Below are 22,074 nucleotides of genomic sequence, written 5' to 3'. Positions count from 1 at the left end.
GAGCGAAGGTTATTGACCCAACAGAAAAAGAGAAGCATGCAAGAATATGTATCGGGGCTAAATAACGAAACATCGCCGATACAGATATGGGGAAAAATAAAAGCGATCGCGGGGAAGACAAAAAAACAATAATACCAGCACTAAAAGTGACTGATCGAANATGCCGAGAGGATAGGTTTCTCCTTTTCGGCCGAAAAGACGAGGGCAGTTCACTTCTGTAGACTGAGGAGGGAACATAATCCCCCTCAGCTCCCGATGGGGAACGAAGCTCTCGGGTATGCCGATCGCTCAAGGTTTCTCGGTATGATCTTCGACGAGAAGCTAAGATGGCAACCACATATCGTGAACATCGAAGTCCAGTGCAAGCGGGTCATCAACCTCCTGAGATATCTCTCGAACTTTAAGTGGGGAGCAGAAAGAGAGGTATTGATGACCCTCTTTAAAACGTTGCTGTGCCAGAAATTATTTTACGGCTGTATGGCCTACGGTCAAAGAGTAAAAGTAAGTTATTAGCACGAATGGAGTGGGTTCAACCCCGCCCCGAGGAATATCGAGTACTCTGGGGGAGTGAATGTGACCAGATTTCTATGTTTGTGGCGATATAAATGTTATGTATTGTATGTTGTGTATCTATTCTTAAATTAACAACCTGAGGTACTAACAAGAGGCTAGCTTTTTAAAATAACGACGTAATATAAAGTAAAAGCAGAGAGTCAGTAACCAGATCGAGATGCTCAAATGGCTGCAGTTCAATACAAAATACGCGAGAAAGACAGGAAAGAGAAGGAATACATGCGGAGGGCCGGCGATGACCTCAGCTGTTTGTCGGCCCATAAACCTTCCACTTTATATATATATAACCCTTCCTTTTATAGCCCTTCCGTCTATATGTAGATTTCACATTACATTTGCAAAAGTCTTAGTTTGTAATGTAATATTTGGTTTTTCGTTTTGTTTTTAATTTAAATTTAATATTCTTTCTCTCTACCAACTACTCCTTGATATATATACATTCACTAATTCACTTGTTAAATGGTTATTATATAATTGAATATCTGTTATTTTTTATAAATGTCTTTTATATATCTACTTGAAGATTTTGTGTTTATTCACTTTTTTTTTAAATTGTAGTTATTGTAAGTTGAAATCTTGCATTGTTCATAACACAATTAAGTTAGGTCAGATAAATCGTATATTACACACTGAATGTTAAATTTGGTAAAACTTATTATAGCTAAATAATATGTTTGTACATAATCATGTCAGTATTACCTAAATCCGCGAGTATTATATATAAAGCGTTTCCATTCAATTTTTTCTCTCTCTCACTCTCTCTCTCTCTCTCTCTCTCTCTCTCTCTCTTATTTCTCAATTTCTCACCTCTCTCTCTTCTCTCTCTTCTCTTTCTTTCCTTCTTGTCTGTCTCAATTTATCTTTTCTTTAAAAAAACTTTTTTTCAAGCTTAAATTAATTGGACGACCAAACTACAGTTTCATCACCCCGCCCTTATTTCCATTTTTTTCTTTCTGTATACACTTCCAGATTGAAGTAATTAACTATATTTTAAATCCAAGTACATTAATTGAACAAAAAACTATCGTTCTTCCCGAAATTTATATTTTGAAATTATGGTAAAAAATTATAAGAGGATATTCTGTAAATCAAGGTTGTCACCTCAAAGCGTGACCAACCTGACAAGTAAATTAAAAATGGACGGTTTTGGATCGTTACTCCGAGGAATTCCCTTAGAGACTTGTAAATCAATTAAGTAAGCAATTACTCGTAGAATTACAGTTACTCTCTCATCTCTCCCGCTTTTACATTGTGTGTATAAATTTAAATTGTACTAAACTGAGTAAATATGGAAAGTCCTATTCCTCTTCGCTCTACACACTCACCTCAATCTACTCCTGCTTTGTGGGTAACTACACAACCTTAATTTGAGAAACCTAGCACTAAAAGGCTACCACTGACGAACGAGAAACATTAAACAAATATAACACACAATAACTGCTATAACGTAAACCACCATCAACGAAATAATAAACGTAACGACCCCCTGCGTTGCATTGTGTAACCCACCAATCTAGAGGGAACCTAAAGCGGCCCATAGACGGTCAATATTATTGTACAATATAGATTGCACAATAATTTGACGGTTGCCCCTTAACGTTCAATAATATTGTACAAAATTTTGTTTGAAGGCGATATTGCAGTTTGTGCAATATTTTGTGCAACCACGAGCATGCGAACTGTACCACTTGTTGATACTTCACAAACTGACTGATATTGCGCAATAATGCCAACAGACGGTGCAATATTTTCCAAGTTGTACAATATATTTTCAACTTTTCGTCAATCATGCAATGTATTGCACAAACTTTCAATATCGTCTACACACGATCAATTAAATTGCACAACCCAAAATATTGTGCAATAATATTGATCGTCTATGGGCCGCTTAAATCGCAGAAAAGCCATCCTAATCGGTCGTACAAGTATACATTCGTAATCGGACTCTTAATTCTGTGTCAAATCCGAGTATTTGTCCGGCATGAAGAGAAAGGTTGCTCATCGAGTCCTACTTATTTTAAGGGTGTTATTCTGTAGCTAGATGTCGAGAGAGTAGGAATAACACTCAACATGCAACTTGTCATTGAGAACAGAATTGTGGTCCCCTATTCTTATTTGTAGAGGAAATAGGGCTTATTTATTGTATAACTTCATAGATTGTTTTGTATTTTTATTTAGTGTTTTGAAATGTACTGCATTTATTAGCGTGAATGTCTAATGTGAGAGGGCAGATAGAAGACTTTTTATTACTTTTTTAGTACTGACAGGAACGAAATCCTAACGATATCTCTACCTAACTTACCCTTACTCGCCCCTAACTTCAGTCCTAACACTAACTCTCCCTAACATAAACTAACCCTCCTTTAAACCAATCCTAACTATAACACTACCTATCCCTACCAAACTTAACCTAATCTGACTCGTTCCAAACTCAAATCCTAACTTTAACCCTACGTAACATAATTTATACCGTCCCTAATCCTAATCCTAGCCATAGATCTCATTCCTAGCACTAATTATATCTATCCTAACCTGTTCTTAATTCCTACCATACCTAACTTAATCTAACCTAACTCAAATCTTAACTCTAACATACCTAACCTAATCCTTAACCGAAATCCTAACTTTAATTCTAGGTATCATAATCTATCCCGTTCCTAATCCTAAACCTACCCATAGATCTAATCTCATTCCTAGCACTAACGATACCTATCCTAACCCGTTCTTAAGTCCTAGCCATACCGAACTTAATCTAACCTAACTCAAATCTCAACTCTAACAATACCTAACCTAATCCTTAACTGAAATCCTAACACTAACTCTACCCACTTCATCCAATCTTTTCTTAAAACAAACAAATCCTAACTCTAGCACTATCAAACCTTACCAAACTTAACTTAACCTAACTCGTCCCAGCCGTAACTCTATTCACCTAAGCCGTTCATAACCCAATTAATACTACCATGCCCGTATTCTACATGACCTAACATAATCCGTCCCTATGCTCATCCTAACACTAACGCGAAATCCATTACGCGAAAACGGTCTCGCAATTCATGTATACAGCCAAAAGTATATCCGGTTTAACTATCCAATATTGAGGATGGTTGAAATCCCGAACATGTCTGAGAGCTCAAAACAGGGAAGATAGGCAGACTAAGTTCGAATTAAAAGTATTGAATTTGAACTGTGACCAAATGATACAGATTTATTGGAAATATCCTCTTTCATGGTCCTCTCACCTGTGTCAAAAAGCCGTTTAGTGAAGCTGATCTCACAGGAAATTGTTTCAATTTGACTTTCAACAGTTTGCCATGAGTGTCATACGAAGGGTCCTAAAGAAATCTTTGGTAAAGTCAGAGCCTACCTCATGCTGGTTTTTTCATCGGTTTGGTTGATTGTGGAGGTTTTTAAGTTGCAGGGATTGTTGATAAGATTGGATAATATCATTAAATAAAATTAAGTGTGTTTGTGTTCACCATCTGTCAATGTAACAATTTTTACCATTTCTTATTACATATATATTTTATTATCGCCAACAGTCGGTAAAGTTTACTTATAGAGTAACTGAGTTAGCAGCACGGCTAAAGATAAATGCATTTAACCCCACTAGATCTTGACTCGTCACGGCATTCTAGGAGAAGTATTCCCATGGAGAAATAGCGCCCTCTCCTCCGCCCTAAGTATGTCCCAAGGGAAATAGAAGTCGTTTGTCAGAGCGGGGATAATACAAAGAAATGGTCACAGGGAGAATATCTCTCCTACCCTCGCTTCGTTCAAAGGAGAAACACCGACTACAAAGAGCGAGAAATGCCCGCTCCATCCACTCCAATACACTTCTAATCTGTCTAACCCATCGGTCGAAACTCAAATATTTCTCCTAATAATGGAGTTGTTCCAAATCAAAAAAATAAGAAGAAAATAAAACCCGTTATTATTGACATTAATGCCTTTAAAAAATCTTCGGTACAAGAAACCGTGAATAAATAAATAATTAAAAAAATAGAACATGATCATAAATATTGTCAATAAATTGAAGCACCTCAGTATCGAAATAGTTACATCAATTACAAGTTCACGGACGATAATGCACGGCTACTTGCAGCTATTGCTCATTGCACGGATTCAGTTGGAGATTATCTTAATTAGCGATCCGGCACGTTTGTCTGGGATAAACGACTTGGAAGATATATATGGAGCGTGTCGGTCGATGTTGTCTCTGGGGGGAGAAGCGTTTTGAATTGTTGTTCAACATAAAAAACAAGCACAATTTTATGACGGTACTGTCGACAATTATCATTCTTGCCAATGGGCCCTAGGAGCCAATAAAATAAAAACATGTCATTTACATAATTTTTTTTAAATATCGTTTTTTCATTCCTTGTTCATGAAATTCTAACTTATTATATATCAGACATAGTAGGTTAAACTAAATTTATAGTTTGCATTATTAAGAAACAAAGCCCACATTAGTTTTTTTGCACTGAAAAACTAAATGTCTCAAATTTTCGCCTCCTATTTTTTTAATTGAAAAGTAAGTAACAGAGAGAGAGAGAAAGAGAGAGAGAGAGAGAGAGAGAGAGAGAGAATGAGGGAGAGAGAGAAAGAAAGAGAGAGAGAAAATGAAGAAGACAGAAAAACAGATATAGAAATAGAGAGTGGAGGAGGAGAGAAAGAAAGGCAAACAGAAACAGAAAGACAAGAGAAATAGAGAGAGATAATGAGAGAGAGAGAGAAAATAATGAAGACAGAAAAACAGATAAAAAATAGGAATGGAGGGAAAGAGAAAGAGAAGACAGACAGGCAGAGAGTGAGAGTGAACGCAAAGAGGATGTGTGAGTAAAAAAGGGAGAGAAAGAAAGAGGGAGACAGAGAGAGACTGGGGAGAGAGTGTGTGAGTGGAAGAGAAAGAAAGAGAGAAAAATTAGACAAAAATATTGGCATCAATGATGGAAGTAGATAAAATATTTTTTTACCAAGATACAAAGTTGATAGTCGTTTTTAACATCCCGAAACAAAACCTACAAATTTTTGGAAAAACTTCAACTTTTTCCCCCCCAAAAAAGGCCATTACTGCCAATATTTTATACTAATCTAGGAAACAGTGCAGTATTTTAGAACCTTATAAAATACGCGTAATGGCTCGATTTTTGCTATTGTAAATAAATAAGAACTAGAGTTTTTGTTGAATCTTTCCTTAAAATTACGATAACTTTGAAAAGGTGTAATCAATCCAGTTGAAACTTTACACTGATTTAGAACCTTATTAGCATCACGCGGTGGCTTAAATATGGCCGTAAACAATCTGTACCGGAGATATAAAATAAAAAAATTGGAGTGATTTTGATGGTTATAACCTTTTCTTACTTGTAATAACCCCAAAAAATCCAAAACCTGAAAAAAGAGAAATCCAGATTTCTCACAGTTGTAATTATATTTCGTGGTCCGATTGACCAAATAACTTCTTTCAATTAATTAATCTTTATGTAAGGTATTGGTTGAAAAGAAAAAGTTAGTGCCACGAGCGGGATTCGAACCCACGGCTCAATACGCCGCTGCTCTAACCACTTAAGATATCTTGAAGTCACGTATTAAGCCAAAGGTCGTGGTTCGAATGCCGCTCGTGACACTAACTTTTTCATAAAGGTTGTAATAACGTTGATTTTGTGTCCAATTTGGGAAAGTTATGAATTTTTTTAATAATTTAATAGCACCGTTCATTGACGAATATTTGGCCCTGTGACCAAAAATGTATATTTTTTATTGATATGAAAATTTGTGTTTAATGGCTTTAAAGGGTGTTTAAAACAAATTTTTATTAGTTTTTTGGAGAAAAAAAAGAGGCGACTACTCATTGGGTGTTTTGGTTTTTGTCACTTTGTTTAATATTTTTGTGTTCTTTACTTCCAGTTTTGTCTTCCCGTCGTATTTATTTGACGAACTGCCTAAATCTATCTTTACCTTCTATCTAAATGCATTATAATTAACTTTTTTTGTATTATGTAATTATTTTATGTAATTCAAAAGGTGTATGCGCTTGGGTACACATTTTGATGAGAAGCTTCAAGTTTAATTGTTTGTATTTATCATACTCAAACACCACAGGGATTAATTGAATTTCAGTAATTCAGTATATTTTCACTTGAAGACAGAAAACACAAACGAAGAGAAACAATTAATTAAATAAAGGTTTTAAGCGACGTGTAACCCATGGGAAGTTGGCTTATGTTTCCATTCTGTGTTTGTTTGAATTATTTCGTCTCTTTTTGTTAATGGAAGGTGTTCGATTTATAATTTTTTGCATTTGGGTTGTTTTAAGAAACTCTGATTTCTGATTCTCCAGAAAGAAATATGTCGTAGAGATACACTCATGAAGTTTCTCGAACGGGGTGAAACAGCTTCACGGGGTGAAAATGCAAGTTGGAAATTTGTTTTATCGCATTCGTCGAAGCCCAGGGTTCGAGGTATAATCTTGCAAAGCCGTGCGCCTCGGGTTAAATATCAAATGGGCCAACTTGCGAAAACAATCCAGGCACACGATGATATTCTGGAAACTTGACAACGTTGTTTCGCGGATTAGTTCCCTCCAATCCCCCGCCCTTGGTGGTAAACTCTCTTTAACTTCAGTTTAGTTTCCTTTAAATGGCCAATCAGGCCAAATTTACCAGAGGTGTGTTGACGTTTCGACACGAAAAATTGAAATCGCTATATCAATTTTTTAGGGGATTCATTCAAAAGCTTTCTTCAATCCTTGACTTATGGTACACTTTTGATTCCTTCCAGCTTCTGTTAAAGCTTATGCTCAATTTCAATTAATTATTATTTTTATATAAGGTCTTGATTGAGATGAAAAAGTTAGTGTCACGAGTGGGATTCGAACCCACGACCGTAGGCTCAATACCCCGCTGCTCTAACCATTGAGCTATCTTGACTTTGATCCACTCGGACACCAACTCCCCACCTCAACCTACCTTCGACTTTTTACCTCCTTTTTGCCATTTTCCAAATGTGGGTTCGAATTTCGCTTGTGACACTAGCTTTTTTCATCTCAACAATAATAAAAAAATATTAATTAATTGAAAGAAGTTATTTCGTCAAACAGACCACGAAACATAATGGACTTAAAGTATAATACATTTTTTACATACTGATGTCTATCTGGCGTCCAATTTATTTTTAATGACAAGCAGACTAGACTAGGTATGTTAAATCGGCGCTCAAATAAGGACACTTCTTCTTTTACCACATAAATAACGTAGATATTAACATTTTGACGTATCTTATTTTTCTCTTTTTGTACGTAATACTTCTATTATTTTTCTAAATGTATATACATATTCCATAGCCACAGTAGTTTTTCATTGTCATTTTCTTTTTCTATTACTTTAACATTTTCAAAATCCATTGTGCATTTAGTCCGAGTGGATCGAGATCACGATAGGTCAAGTTGCTAGAGCAGCGGCGTACTGAGCCAAAGGTCGTGGGTTCGAATCCCGCTCGTGACACTGACTTTTTTTATCTCAACTAAAAACCTTAATTAATTGAAATATATTAATTGGTCGAGCTGACTACGAAAACTAGGGATTTTGTACATTATGTGCAATTAAAAATGACATCTAAGAACGTTATGACATAGGTTAGAAAAGACCGCACTCATTGCGTCAGGGTTATAAGCTGGGAGAGGCAAGTCTTTTTACCGAACTGGCTAGGCAGCTAGTCTAACGCGATCGACAATCTTACCGTCATATGTATTATCATACATGGTTACATTCAAATATCTTTGTAAATTTAAATATGTAATCTATAAAACAAGATATTCCACAAGGGGAAAAAGACCCAAGTCAAATGATTATCAGGTTTATAAGCACGGAGAGTCAAGCTATGCACAATTTCAATTAATTATTTTTTTATATAACGTCTTGGTTGAGATTAAAAAGGTAGTGTTACGAGCGGGTTTCGAACCCACGACCTTCGGCTCGAATCTCGCTCCTGACACTAGCTTTTTCACATCAACCAAGAACGTACATAAAAAGAATAATTAATTGAAGTAAGTAATTTGGTCAATTAGACCTCTAAACATAAACGGCTTATGCTCAATTTCAAACCAAATAAATTATTTTCAATTTTCCTAAGAAGACAGGTAAAAAATTGAATGTTCACAAAACCTCCGTACCTTATTGATTCTGACTCTAACTGCCTAAAATCAACAGAGGCTCAATATAAACAAAAGCTGTCACAAAATAGACGGCCAAAATGGTTTTCTGGCTGAACCAAACCGTCGTATCTATCTATAGCCCATTATGCCGATTTAAGAGCCGCAGGATAAAATTTGTCCCCGGGGGAAAAATTTATCGACAAGATAAAAATGTCGAACAGGCTAAACTGCTCGATCGGTCACCGATAAAACAGTATAAAAAAGTTGACTGCCGGTAGCCACGATAAAACTACACAAAAGTACTACACAATTATTAATAAATGAAAACGTTTAAAGTTTAACTAGATGTCTTAGATTTAAAACTTTATAAAGTGTAAAGAAAAAAAGCATTCAACGGTGAGACGTCCACAAGGAATTGAGGTGTTTATCATACACTTGCCTGTCTGTTAGGGACCGTAAATCACTAATGATCACGGGCGTCTCAAGAAAAGGAGAGGATGCCAGTTCCAGGCCAAAGTCGATAGGAAGAGCCCTTCCAGGGAATAGTATTGTTCTCGGTGCGACAGCCGTAACCAAGTGGACTCTATACTTCATTGTTCCCGGAATTACCTGGGTACACCCCTCCTTCAGCCCCTGTTTACCGGTCGTCAGCCCCTAAAAATCACTTGCTCAGTAGGCAGGAGGGCACTGGTTCGTCTCAGACGGTGAGCGATTTTTCTTCTATTTTAGCATCTTAAGTTTGGTTTTTATTCGGAAAAAATAAAAAATCTGCCGGATTGAGTGAAAATTAGGAATATAAACCTACAATTTCACCAGTTTGCACCCCTTGTAAATTTTTTTTTTTAAACTTAAGATTTTGGATGTCACAAAGAACCAATTTTCATTCTCTCCGAAGCTCGTTTGTTTCTGTTTTATTAAAAAGAGTAATTTTCCCCTTAAGAAAATATTTCTCGTTTAGATATTTTTTTAGAATCACAAGAGAACTCTCTTACAATTGGGACTTCTTTTATTGTTAAAACAAAGCAATTTATGAATTGAAAATAAAAGCTTCAACGAATCGTGCTACTTATCAAAAAATTGATTTGTTAAAACAAAATGTATACAAAAAAGTACGATAAGTCCGAAATTATGTCTGCTTCATTGGGATTGTAAAACCTTATCAATAATTTTAGTAACAGCCATACTAATCAAAATTTAATGTGATTTGAGCGCTTAGAGGTTGAAGATTCCTCCAGAAATTTATGCTAGGCAGGTCACAAGACAAAAATTCTCCGAAATTTAATTAATTCCCTGAACAAGTAATTTTAGTTATATTTACCCAGAACTTGAAAATTCGACGAAAGAGCACCACCAAAAATTTCAGTATGTCTTAATACAAGTTAACAATTCGACGAAAACGTTTGTTATAATGTAAAATCAGGATTTTCTGTTGTCGGCCCAGAATGTGACTATTCTACGAAAAAAATTGAAATAATTAGTCGTTGGACCAGTAATTTTAATGAGGTCTACATAAAAGTTAAGAATTCTGCAAATACTTTCGTTATATTCAATCGCATAAACAGAAATTGCACTTTTGCCGGCTCAGAAGTTGATTATTATACAAAAAGCTTCAGTAAAATTTAGTCGTTCACCCAGGAATTTTAGTTAAATGTACTCAAAACTTGTCAGTTCTACAAAAATATTTGCTACATTCAGTCACAGAACCAGCATTTCAGTTATGTCTTATTACAAATTGATAACAGGTCGAAAAAATTTGTAAAATTCAATCGCTGAAATTTTAGTTATATTTGCTCAGAAATTGGCAATTCTATGAAAAAAATTGACATACATAATTAGTCGTTGAATCAGGAATTTTTGTTATTTTCAGCCTATAATCAAGAAATTCGGCTTTCTGTTTTCCTGGTTTGAAAATTTACAATTATACAAAACTCATATTAAATTCAGAATTTGACAATTTTATCATGATTTTTTCAATACATTCAGTTATTGAAAAAACAACAACTATATAATATAACATTAAAATAAATATAATATAAAACGTTATTATCATTCAAACATTGGCAATTTCCAGAAAAGCTTTTTTTTACAATCATTCTTTGAATGAGAAATTTCAGTTTTAATTTTTATAGCCAATAGGTTAAACTTTAATTTTTACATTCATTATATGAAAGTTATATCTATTCTATATTATGAAATTCTTTATAATTAGTCGAATATTGGAGATACCTGGAAAAGTTTATCAACTTGGAAAAAATCAAGCTTTGAAACAAATATCAGTTTTGCCTCCTCACGAAGTTTACGACTTTAATCAAATTTCAAATAATTATTCTTTTTATGTATGGTTTTGGTTGAGATGAAAATGCTATTGTCACGAGCGGGATTCGAACCCACAACCTTCGGGCTCCAATCCCGCTCCTGACACTAGATTTTTCACCTCGACCAAGACCTTGCATAAAAAGAATAATTAATTGAAATAATTAATTTGGTCAATTAGACAACAAAACATAAATAGTGTAAGTAAAATGTTGTAACATTCATTCGTTAGACTAGAAATCACGAATTGGACAATTCTGAGAAAACGTTTGATAAATCCAGTCGATGAACCAGAAATCAAAGGTTCGGAAAAACCTCGACACGTTCAGTCAATAAACCCAAACTTCCGTTTTGTCAGCTCTGAAGTTGACGAATTTATTATGTCTTTATTACATTTAGCCGTTGAAGAAGTAATGGCAGTTTTGCCTCCTCAAGTGTCGACAAATTTATGACGACTTTCGTTACATTCAGTCGTTAAAAGATTTAAGGGTGGCTCCTAAGTTCACAATTGTTCGAAAATCTTTAATTACGTCGTTAAACTCTATTTTATATATATTTATAAATTCTTTTGTCAGTATAGAAATTAATAGCTATATTCAGCCGAATATCGAAACAAAAAGTTCATCACCTTGAGGTAGTCAATCGTTAAAGCTGAACTATCAGTTTTGCCTCTTCAATAGTTGACGATTTCGTGTAAAATTTCGTAACATCCAGTCGTTGGAAAAGATTTTTTGTTTTGCTGGCCCGAAAGTTGACGATCTTACAAAAACATTCGTCATGTTCGATCGTTGAACATAATATTCCAGGTTGGCAAGCTCATATATTTGACGATTCTACAAAAGAAATTTAGAAATAGTCAACATTACAATTAAGTTGGTAAACCCCGCTTTTTACCAAGTTTCCAACCTTGTTTTTAGGTTTTGAGAGGATGTTTCTAAGTCAACACGAACCTCTAAAAGCTATTTAAAAAAACCCTTCTTGTTTAAGAATTTTACCTACTTTTCTGATAGTTCATCAATGTATGGCAAATAACGAAAAACTAATGATTCATTTTTGGTGGGATTGCTGAGTCGAAATGGTGCTTCTTTTAAAGTTAATTTTTTTATTCTTTCAATTAGCAACATATCAATCAATATTTCTTGAAATACACAGGTTGCTATTGATAGGTATTCACTTTTACAATTCATGTCGAGAGACGTGGTTGTAAATTCCTTCAAACTGATGATGAGCTAGCTTGAAATCAGGATAAATTTTTATCTATTAATCTAATTGTCTATCTTTTTATAAAGATTAGCTTGGCGATTCTCCGAATTTCTAACTTGGTGAAATCAATGTTTTTACCAGAAATGTCTATTTTGTGAGTTAGAAGTTGACGTTTTTATGATACATTTTATTACCTTAACTCGTAAAATCATAAATTTCAGTTTTTTGTTCTGCTCGGAAGTTGACAATCTTACAAAAATCATTGCATTCAGTAGTGAGACGAGAAATTGCAATTTTTCCGGCTTAGAAGTTGACGATTTTATGATGACTTTTAATTATTCAGTTGAACCCGTACTCGCAGTTTAATAACGTTAATAATTCAAGGAAAACTTTAGTTATGTCACCAAACTAGGAATTTTAAGTTACCTACACCTGTTCAAACGTGGTGATATTTGATATATTTTATTAACTTAAATCGTAAAATCATAAATTTCAGTTTTTTGTCCTGCTTGGAAGTTTACAATCGTACAAAAAACATTTTGTGTTTAGAATTTAGAGTTTTTGAGAAATTTAGAATTTAGAAATACCTGTTCAAAAGTGGACGATTTTGTTACATCTTGTTACATTCTGTCGTTAAACAAATTTCGGATTGTCATTTTGCTTGAAAGTTGACAAATTTTATTAGATACAGATCAAAAGTTGATGACTTGTGGCAGATTTTGTTATATGTAATCAGTAAAAGAAAATCTTCAGATACGCAGACTCAGAAATTCTCAATTCTTTAAAAAAAAAACTTCATTGTATACATTCGTTGAAAAAGAGTTAGTTTTTTTTTTTTTTTGCTCAGAAATAGAAAATTCTACAAAAACATTCGTTATATTTTTTTAATTTGAAGGAGGGTTTGCAACAGCAGAGGTTATTAAAAAAGCTCATTATAGATAATTAAATGAAATAGATATTAAAACTTTTTGCACGATGGTGTTTCAACCACGACGTCATTTTAACCCTCGGGGTGCCGGTGTTTTTGAAAACAAACATATTGGTTGATTCGAACCCTGGACCTTTACCTTACAGTGATGAGCGCCGTGTCAACACCTAAAGTGTTGCGGCCACCGACCCCCCCCCATCATCCACCCGTTAAAACAGAAATTTCAGTTTTTCGACTACAGTTAAAAAAAGAAATATTCTAAGAAAGTGTCGTTATAGACAGTCGTCGAATGAACTAAAATTGCAGTTTTACTAGCTCTGAAGTAGAAGTTAACTCATACCTAGAGACAGGATTTTCACGCAGTTGCATATTTTGCCACCACATACGACCGAAGTAATCAATTATCTATCTGAATCATGTATCTAGCTCTAGGTCAATCTAGCTAGGTTAAATTTTATAGAGCATATTTTTCCAAATTTGATGAATATCGCATAAAATTGCATATTTGAGGGGTTTTTTTACGTAAAATCGCATTTATCGCTCAAAATATTTAACATACTATATTGGTTTTCGGGGGAAGCGTAAAATTGTTCTGTCAAAAAAATAACAAGTTGACGAAAAGTTGGTTTAATTCGAAGAAAACTGAAACAGGCCGCAACGACTGGAGGAAAGATTCTAGAAATACCGACCAAATAAAATAAAACCCCTTCTTATGTCTTATTTCAATTTTCAAAATTCTCAAAAATTTTAAGTGACAGTAGGCACTATTTCATGGAAGAAAATTTAGAGAAGTACTTGTTTATTAACATTAATTATACACAATTAGAATAAATTATATAATTTAATTATGTAAGTGAGAAAATATTTATGTTAAATGTAAATATACTGTAGGGAGCGTCGGTGGCCGCAAGGGTTTAGGGGTTGACACGGCCGCTCATCACTGTAAAGGTCCCGGGTTCGATTCCACCGGCCCTGCATTCAAACCCGACATAGTTACAAATAGGCTTTTTTTTCAAAAACACCGGCACCCCGAGGGTTAAAATAACCTCGTAGTTGAAATACCTTCGTAAAAAAAGTTTTAATATCTATATACAATTAATTATCTATATTTTTGTTTAAAGTTACTATGATATGTGTGGTGTTTAGTGACCGTTAGTTCATGATTATTTGGAGATCGTGAGATACGGTCTGGTGTGACGTAGGTTTAGAAAAACATTTTCTTTCTCGTGCCAACGTTTCGATCTTTATTGAGATCATCTTCAGGACCTGGGATTTACAAACATTGTTTACATTATACAAATGTAAGATGTGAAAAAATGAATTTATACAATGCTAGAAATTTTATACTCATCAAAATATTTGTACTCACTCAAAGTGTTTGCTTTCTGTGTAGATGTGTCATTATTTTGTGTCGTGTTGAGAGTGCCAGGGAGATATTGATGTTTTATGTTTATACACGTTGGATCGTAGAATCGGTGAATCCTTCTACATCCCTTCAAAATTATGATAGTAAAAAAACTGGTTTACTGCATAACATGGCATATTTGAACGTATTAATATTGCATTGCATATCTGGTCTCTGCGTCATACCCAACTCTGTTTGCTACTTAGACATGGACAAACGTCATGCTAGACTTTAACGAAATAAACCTCATAGACGATCTAAACTTCTATCTAGACGATGAAAACTCTCAATAACAAAAGAAAAACTTCAGTCGAATTGTCCAACTCCAATAGAACACAACCCCTCCACTCCAAAGCCGTCAGTTGTGTCTGTATGTACACCTCTCAAGACTACAAAGAAAATTATTTTATTTAAGCCATTATATTTCGTGGTCCGATTGACCAAATAACTTGTTTCAATTAATTAATCAGTGTCACGAGCGGGATTCGAACCCACGACCTTCGCCGCTGCTCTACCACTTGAGCTATCGTGAGTTGATCCACTCGGACACCAACTCCAGTTGATAGCTCATCAGTTCGTGACACTGGCTTTTGCATTTCAACCAATACCTTACATAAAGATTAATTATTTTATTTGTTCTACAATAGTTAATACGACGATTGTAAAGAAAAAAAGGAGCTTTTACCTCCTTCATTTGTGATTAATCGATATTCATATATTGGGTTGTCCGGAAAATAATGCAGGATTTTGGTATTAAACAAAAAAAGAGAAACTAGTTACTTTAAAGCAATGTTCTTTAATCAAAATAATTTCCCATACTCTCAATACATTTCTCCCAACGTGTTGGTAACTTATTAATTCCTAGAATTGATAAAGTCAATAAATGCATTTTCCAGTTCCGTTTGATTTTTGAATATTATGTATTGTAAGTAGTGGTCCAGGTGTCTAAAAAAATGGTAGTCAGTAGGCGAGAGGTCCGGAGAGTAGGGTGGGTGAGGCAAAGTTTCATAGCCAAGCTCCAATAATTTTTGTGACGTTACACGTGACACATGTGGTCGAGCGTTGTCATGCAACAAAATGGGCCCTTTCCGATTGACCAAAGAGGGCTTCATTACTGCCAATTTCTGATGCATGGTATTAATTTGGTTACAGTATGATTCAGCATTGATGGTTTCGCCAGGATTTAAGAAGCTGTAGTGTATTAAACCAAATGAAGCCCACCATACCGTAACCATTACCTTTTTTTGATGAGTTGGGGGCTTTGGAAAATGTATTGGAGCTTCTCCTTTGTCGAGCCACTGTCCAGAACGTCTAGTGTTATCGTAGAGAATCCACTTTTCGTCACATGTAACAATTCTGGCCAGAAATGGGTCATTTTTGTTTCGACAAAGAAGTGATGCACAAACATCAAAGCGCTGATTTTTTTGGCGATCGTTTAATGAGTGTGGAACCCAATTTTCGAGTTTTTTCACTTTTCCAATCGCCTTGAGGTGGTCAGCGACGGTCGTTTTACTGACTTTGAGTTGCTCTGCAAGTTCTCGAACAGTTGTTTTGGGGTTTTCTTCCACCACTGATCGCAGAACATCATCATTAAGAGAGGAAGGCCTTCCACGACCTTCTTCATCTTCAAGGCTGAAATCTCCCTCCCGAAATTTTTTAAACCACCTTTGCACAGTGCACTCATTAACACAACCCTCGCCCCAGACTTGGTTAATGTTTCTAGCCGTTTGGGCTCCGCTTCGGCCGAGTTTAAACTCGTAAAAGAAAATCGTACGAAATTCTCGCTTTGACATTATAAGGATGACTGAATTATTTCCAAGTAGCGGAATGCTACAGAGGTAAACAAACAATATCATTTGGAAGAGGATTAATAAGTGTTGACATTCATACAAATGAGTAATCCTGTAAACGTAAACAGAATATTTTATATAGATTTTTTTTAATGAAAACTTAAAATCCTGCATTATTTTCCGGACAACCCGATAGATAAAACCTCGTTTAAAAAATATGCACCAAAGGCCTCATCATTCGATAATTTGAAGCGGGGCTTTCCGAAACCGTTAATGTAATTAATGAAGTTGGTACAAGTTGGGATAAGGGACCGATCGGATTTCTATTAAATTCTAATAACCCGTATCCTTTAGAGAGGTTTAACCAACATCCAGGGAGTGTTAATTTTTAATACGGTTCCTCCGATAAATATCCCATCGGTACATTAAAATTTTAAGAGAATTTAAACGAAATTTCGAACCGTAGAAATAGTGAAAATTAATTTGAAAGGAGTTGGATATTTTTTCTCGTGATATATTGTTCAACTTGTAGTCTTGTATGCTGTAAAGTTTTTTTTATAGTTACAGATGGGAGGGAGGTTTTTCACACCTATATCACAGCTTTCAAGAACAGAAAGTGACAAATAAACAAGCTTTCAGTTTGAAAACATGTACCTTTTCCCCTTCATACTTGGCAGATTTTTTTTTTTTCATAGTCATTTAAAAAGGGTTTTCGGTAGAAGAAACAGAAGTTAGGACGAAGCTCCTAAGAAGCCGGAATGACCGTTTTCTTTGTAAATAATGTAATGGGTGCAAAACGGAGTCAAAGGGAGCCCAATGAATGAGTAAAGAGCCACCGGCCAAAACCCCGTTTCGTCGGGGCAAATCCATCGCCTTAAATTACGTTAAACATTTGGCGAGAAAACCCCTCCGAATTTGGAAAGCCAATTAGCACTCTGATGCGGGCATCCGTCTCGGGGAGTTATTCGACCTCCGCATCCCAGACGACGCAGCATCTGTTTCAAGAGCTTTCCGTCGAATAATTACGCCCAGGCCTGTTATTTCTGTCTACTTTTAGCGGAAGAATAATGATTTATGAAGTAAAGAAATATCGCTAAAATAGCACGCGAGTTATCGAGAAAAACGACGTTTAACAGCTTGATTTATGAACTTCCTGGCAACAAAATTTCTTCTTTTTTTTGTCAAGATCACTCAAATTTCCAATTTATTTTCGTCGCGCCTACATGCTTAGGTTTCTATTTGTCCTCTTATTCAATATCATCTCGAAAAACCTTCTGTCCGTTCAAAATTTAAAATTTTTATCTTTAAGATTTAAGTATTTTAAAAATCAGTTCAGCTTGACTTACATAACGATGTTCTCATGGGTTGTGCATTTTAAGCATTTCCTATGTTCAGTTGTTGAACTATAAATATTAGATTAATTCATATTTGTTTAGTGGCCATAATTGACCATATTAATTATTCCAATTAATTATTCTTTATCTAAAGTTTTTGGTTGAGTTGAAAAGAATAATTAATATGGCCAATTATGGCCACTAATTAAATATGGATTGATTTAATAATTAAAAGAAGTAATTACCTCACTAATCGCTCTCCGCGGTCACTTCACAAGTCACTGAAAATCGAATCCTACTTACACGCATTTGAAAAATGGCAAAAAAAAAGGGAAAATTCGAACGGTTTATGATTGAGACGGGAAGTTGGTGTCAAGAGTGGATCGAAGTCACGATTGGTCAAGTGGTTAGAACCGTGGCGTATTGAACCGAAGGTCGTGGGTTCGAATCCCGCTCGTGACACTAATTTTTCATCTCGACCAAAAACCTTAGATGAAAAGAATAATTAATTGATATACATTTTAGATTATTTGGAAATCGCGAGATGCGGTCTGGTGAGACGCAGGTTTTAGGAAAACATTTTCTTTATTGTGCCAAAGTTTCGATCTTTATTTAGATCATACTCAGGGCCTGGAATTTACAAACATTGTTTACATTATACAATCTGGATTAGGAGGTAAAACAACGGTTCATGGAGTCTGACGAGGTTAATTCACTATGGGGTTTGACGAGGGATGTTTTCACCCCTACGTTTTATCTTGTGACGGCACTTTTTTTAATTTTCAATGAGGTTTGACGAGGGGTGTTTCCACCCTTAATTTTTACATTGTGAGGTCACTTTTTTTTAATTCTTTATGGGGTTTGACGAGGGTTGTTTCCACCCTTATTTTATACCTTGTGACGTCACTTTTTTTAATTCACCATGGGGTTTAACAAGGGTTGTTTCCACCCTTATTTTTTTACCTTGTGACGTCACTTTTTTAAATTCACCATGGGGTTTAACGAGGGTTGTTTCCACCCTTATTTTTTACCTTGTGACGTCAAGAGAGAGAGAGAGAGAGAGAGGAGACAAGAGAAGAGTTAGAAACAGAAATGAGATTCCACGGAAAAATAAATGAAGTAAGAGAAGAAGTAATAAAGAAAGAAGAGAAAGAAAGAGAGTGAGATAGAGGGAGAGAAAAAATAGAAAGAGGGCGAGAGAAGGAAAAGAATAGAAAGAGAGAGAGAGAGAGCAAAAAATATTGAAAGCAGTAGAGAAAAATTGGAGATAAAATAAAACAGAAAGGGCAAAGAAGAAAAAGGATACTGAAAGAAAGAGTAGAAAAGGGTAGAGAAAGAAATGAATATAGAGAGCGAGAAGGACAGAAAGCAAGAGAAAGAACGCAAAAAGCAAAAGTAAGAAATAAAACAGATAGGAAAAAAGAAAGTAAAAGAGAGAGAGAGAAGATTGACAGAAGGACAGAGGAGAAAGGGACAGACAGCAAGAAAGACATACGGAAAGAGAAAGAAAAAGTAAGAAATAAAACAGATAGGGAAAAAGAAAGTAAACGAGAGAGAGAGAGAGAAGATATAAGAAGGACAGGATAATAAGAATAAGAAGGACAGAGGAGAAAGGGACAGACAGCAAGAAAGACATACGGAAAGAGAAAGAAAAAATACAGAAAAAAGTATGAAATAAAAACGAATAGAGAGAAAGAACGAAAAAAGAAAAAGTAAGAAATAAAACAGATAGGGAAAAAGAACGTAAAAGAGAGAGAGAGAGAGAGAGAGAGAGAGAGAGAGAGAGAGAGAAGATTGATAGAAAGACAGAGGAGAAAGGGACAGACAGCAAGAAAGACATACGGAAAGAGAAAGAAAAAATACAGATATTAAATAAAAACGAATAGAGAGAAAGAACGAAAAAAGAAAAAGTAAGAAATAAAACAGATAGGGAAAAAGAACGTAAAAGAGAGAGAGAGAGAAGATTGATAGAAAGACAGAGGAGAAAGGGACAGACAGCAAGAAAGACATACGGAAAGAGAAAGAAAAAAATACAGAAAAAAGTATGAAATAAAAACGAATAGAGAGAAAGAAACTAAAAAAGAAATACCGGGAAAGATAGGGAGAGATGGTAAGAGACGGTGAAAAAAGACGAAGACAAAGAGAGACCATGAAAACAAAAAGAGTGAGAAGTGAAGGGCGAACAAACATGGAGAGAAAATAGATAAGTGAAATGAAAGGGGGAGATGCGAAAATCGAAAGAAAGCGAAGGAAACGGTAGTGAAAGAGGGAGAAATATAGAAAGCGAGAGAGAAATAGTGAGAATTTCAGACAGAGAAATAATTAAAAAAGAAAAACTAAGAAACAAAAATAGTCACAGAGAGAATGAAAGTGGAAATGACATGGCAGACATATATAGAGAGAATTAGAATAAGAGAGGACTTACCTAGAATTTTAACAATCAAAAATCAAGGCTTTTTTGAAATCCGTTGTGCTGACTTATGCTATCGTTAATCTCAGGAGTAAGTAAAACTTTTTCCGAGAAATTACTCCTTAGTAGATTCGGCCAACGTGGTGAAAAACGGTTCTCTCTGTATACCGTGAAAATTGGCCATTTAGGATTAACTGCTAGTGTAAGCTATTTTTTTCCTGTTGGCAAATTGTGCAAAGCCCGCAACGGATTGACCAGCTTTGTCGCTAAGCATCGAATAAGTGTCTGGCAAACGTGGACTTTGTCCATGACTATCTGTGTTAAGGCAGGTGTTGAAGTTTTCCGAAGAATTAGCAGACAAAGATCAAAAGGTCGAATTCAAAGTCTCTCCGCCTTATAAGTCCCACTAAATTTTAATTTAATAATAAGCACCCAACAATGTCATCTAGATTGACAATTATTAAAACTAGTATTTGTTGAGCTAACAAAAGCAAAATTCGATCATAAGTGAAAATGTAATGTAATAATAACTGAGTCAATACAGTCCACCGAACCGACACATTCGAAATGTATGAGGTTTAACCACATCGGCCGTATTCACCAGACCTAGCCCCATCTGTTTATCACTTATTCAAGCTTTTCCAGCATTCCACTAGAAGCACAAGTCGCATACTGATAACAGAGTCAACCCCATATTTATATTATTAGTCGCGTTCAGATTTATAAAGTACAATTCAAAAACATCACCAATAAGATTTATTTTTACAATATATTTTATGTGACAAATACATTTAGAAAATATCTTTGGCCTGCCTCGTCATCCAGTATTTTGCCAAGAAATATTAAGACTCGTGTCAACCCCAGTGCAGATCCGTGTAACGTGTCAGGAGTGACTTATTTATACGCACTAGTTACGGTAAAATTTCAGGAGAGTCGTCCTCACCAGGGAAAAAAGAGGCATTTATGATAATTTTGTATAAAACAAGGAAAAAAAATATCCATCCTTGATAAATAAAAAATATTGTCATGGACAAAAGTCAGGAGAAAACCTTTATGCTTGATTAAATTTTCCTTTTTAAAATTCAATCATATTTACAGGTAATAGAATTTTTGAAATTAATATGAACACTTTGTATTTCAAAAAGAAAAAGAACAGGAATAAGGCCAGTTTGAAATAAAAGAAAAAAGTCTGTTTTTTGTTGGAATTTGAAACTACTTCTAATGATTTACGCGTTTAACAAATATAAACATCAACGTATCATTTTCAGAATTTTGGCTTCAACCGCAATAAATTTGGATGTTAAGCTTAGTAGTGTAATTGAGATCTGCCATCGACCATTCTTTATTACAATCGCAACCTCCATCATGTTATCTTATCACATATTTATGGTTGGTTATGAATTTCCGAATTGACAGTGGAAACCAACACCTACTTCCGACTGCAATCTCCACTTGGTTTTAATTTAATATAAGTAACTAAATAACAACTTTTAAATGAGAGAAAAAGAGAGGGCGATAGAGAGATGGTGGAGGGAGGAGAGGGAGTAATGGAGTGCATCAGAGAGAATGAGGAAAGGGGGCAAGAAAAGAAGCAAGAGTCCGAAAGAGGGAGAGAGAGAGATAAAAAGAGTAAGCAATAGAAAGAGAACAAAGGAAAGAGAAAGAAAATTAAAGTTACTGAAGATTATTTGAAGATCGTGAGATGCGGTCTGGTGTGAGGTAGGTTTAGAAAAAACATTTTCTTTATCGCGCCAACGTTTCGATCATTATTGAGATCATCTTCAGAGCCGGGGATTTATAAACATTGTTTAAATTATACATGTAGGATGTGAAAAAAGTGAATTTATACAATGCTAGAAATTTTAGACTCAATCAAAGTATTTTTACTCACTCAAATTGTTTGTTTTCTTTGTAAAATAATGGGGATGAAGATGACAAAGAAAAGAGATAGAAAGAAAGATAA

At 35.0% G+C, this 22,074-nt stretch overlaps 1 protein-coding gene across 1 annotated transcript in view; it reads left to right on the top strand.

The window, feature by feature from the left end:
* The first annotated feature begins 255 nt into the window (after positions 1-255).
* Positions 256-22,074, top strand: part of LOC106665890 (protein APCDD1-like) — a 47,055-nt gene continuing 25,236 nt past the window's right edge. The window contains exons 1-2 of the mRNA XM_024230086.1: positions 256-404; positions 9,306-9,432. Of these exons, the coding sequence (XP_024085854.1) occupies positions 256-404; positions 9,306-9,432 (276 nt within the window). The remainder of the gene's footprint in view (positions 405-9,305; positions 9,433-22,074) is intronic.

Source organism: Cimex lectularius, unplaced genomic scaffold, assembly GCF_000648675.2.
Source record: "Cimex lectularius strain Harlan isolate CLEC.00 unplaced genomic scaffold, Clec_2.1 scaffold322, whole genome shotgun sequence".
In the NCBI taxonomy this organism is placed as follows: domain Eukaryota; kingdom Metazoa; phylum Arthropoda; class Insecta; order Hemiptera; family Cimicidae; genus Cimex; species Cimex lectularius.
The sequence above is the reverse complement of the archived record's forward strand: the minus strand, read 5'-3'. Positions and strand labels throughout refer to the sequence as shown.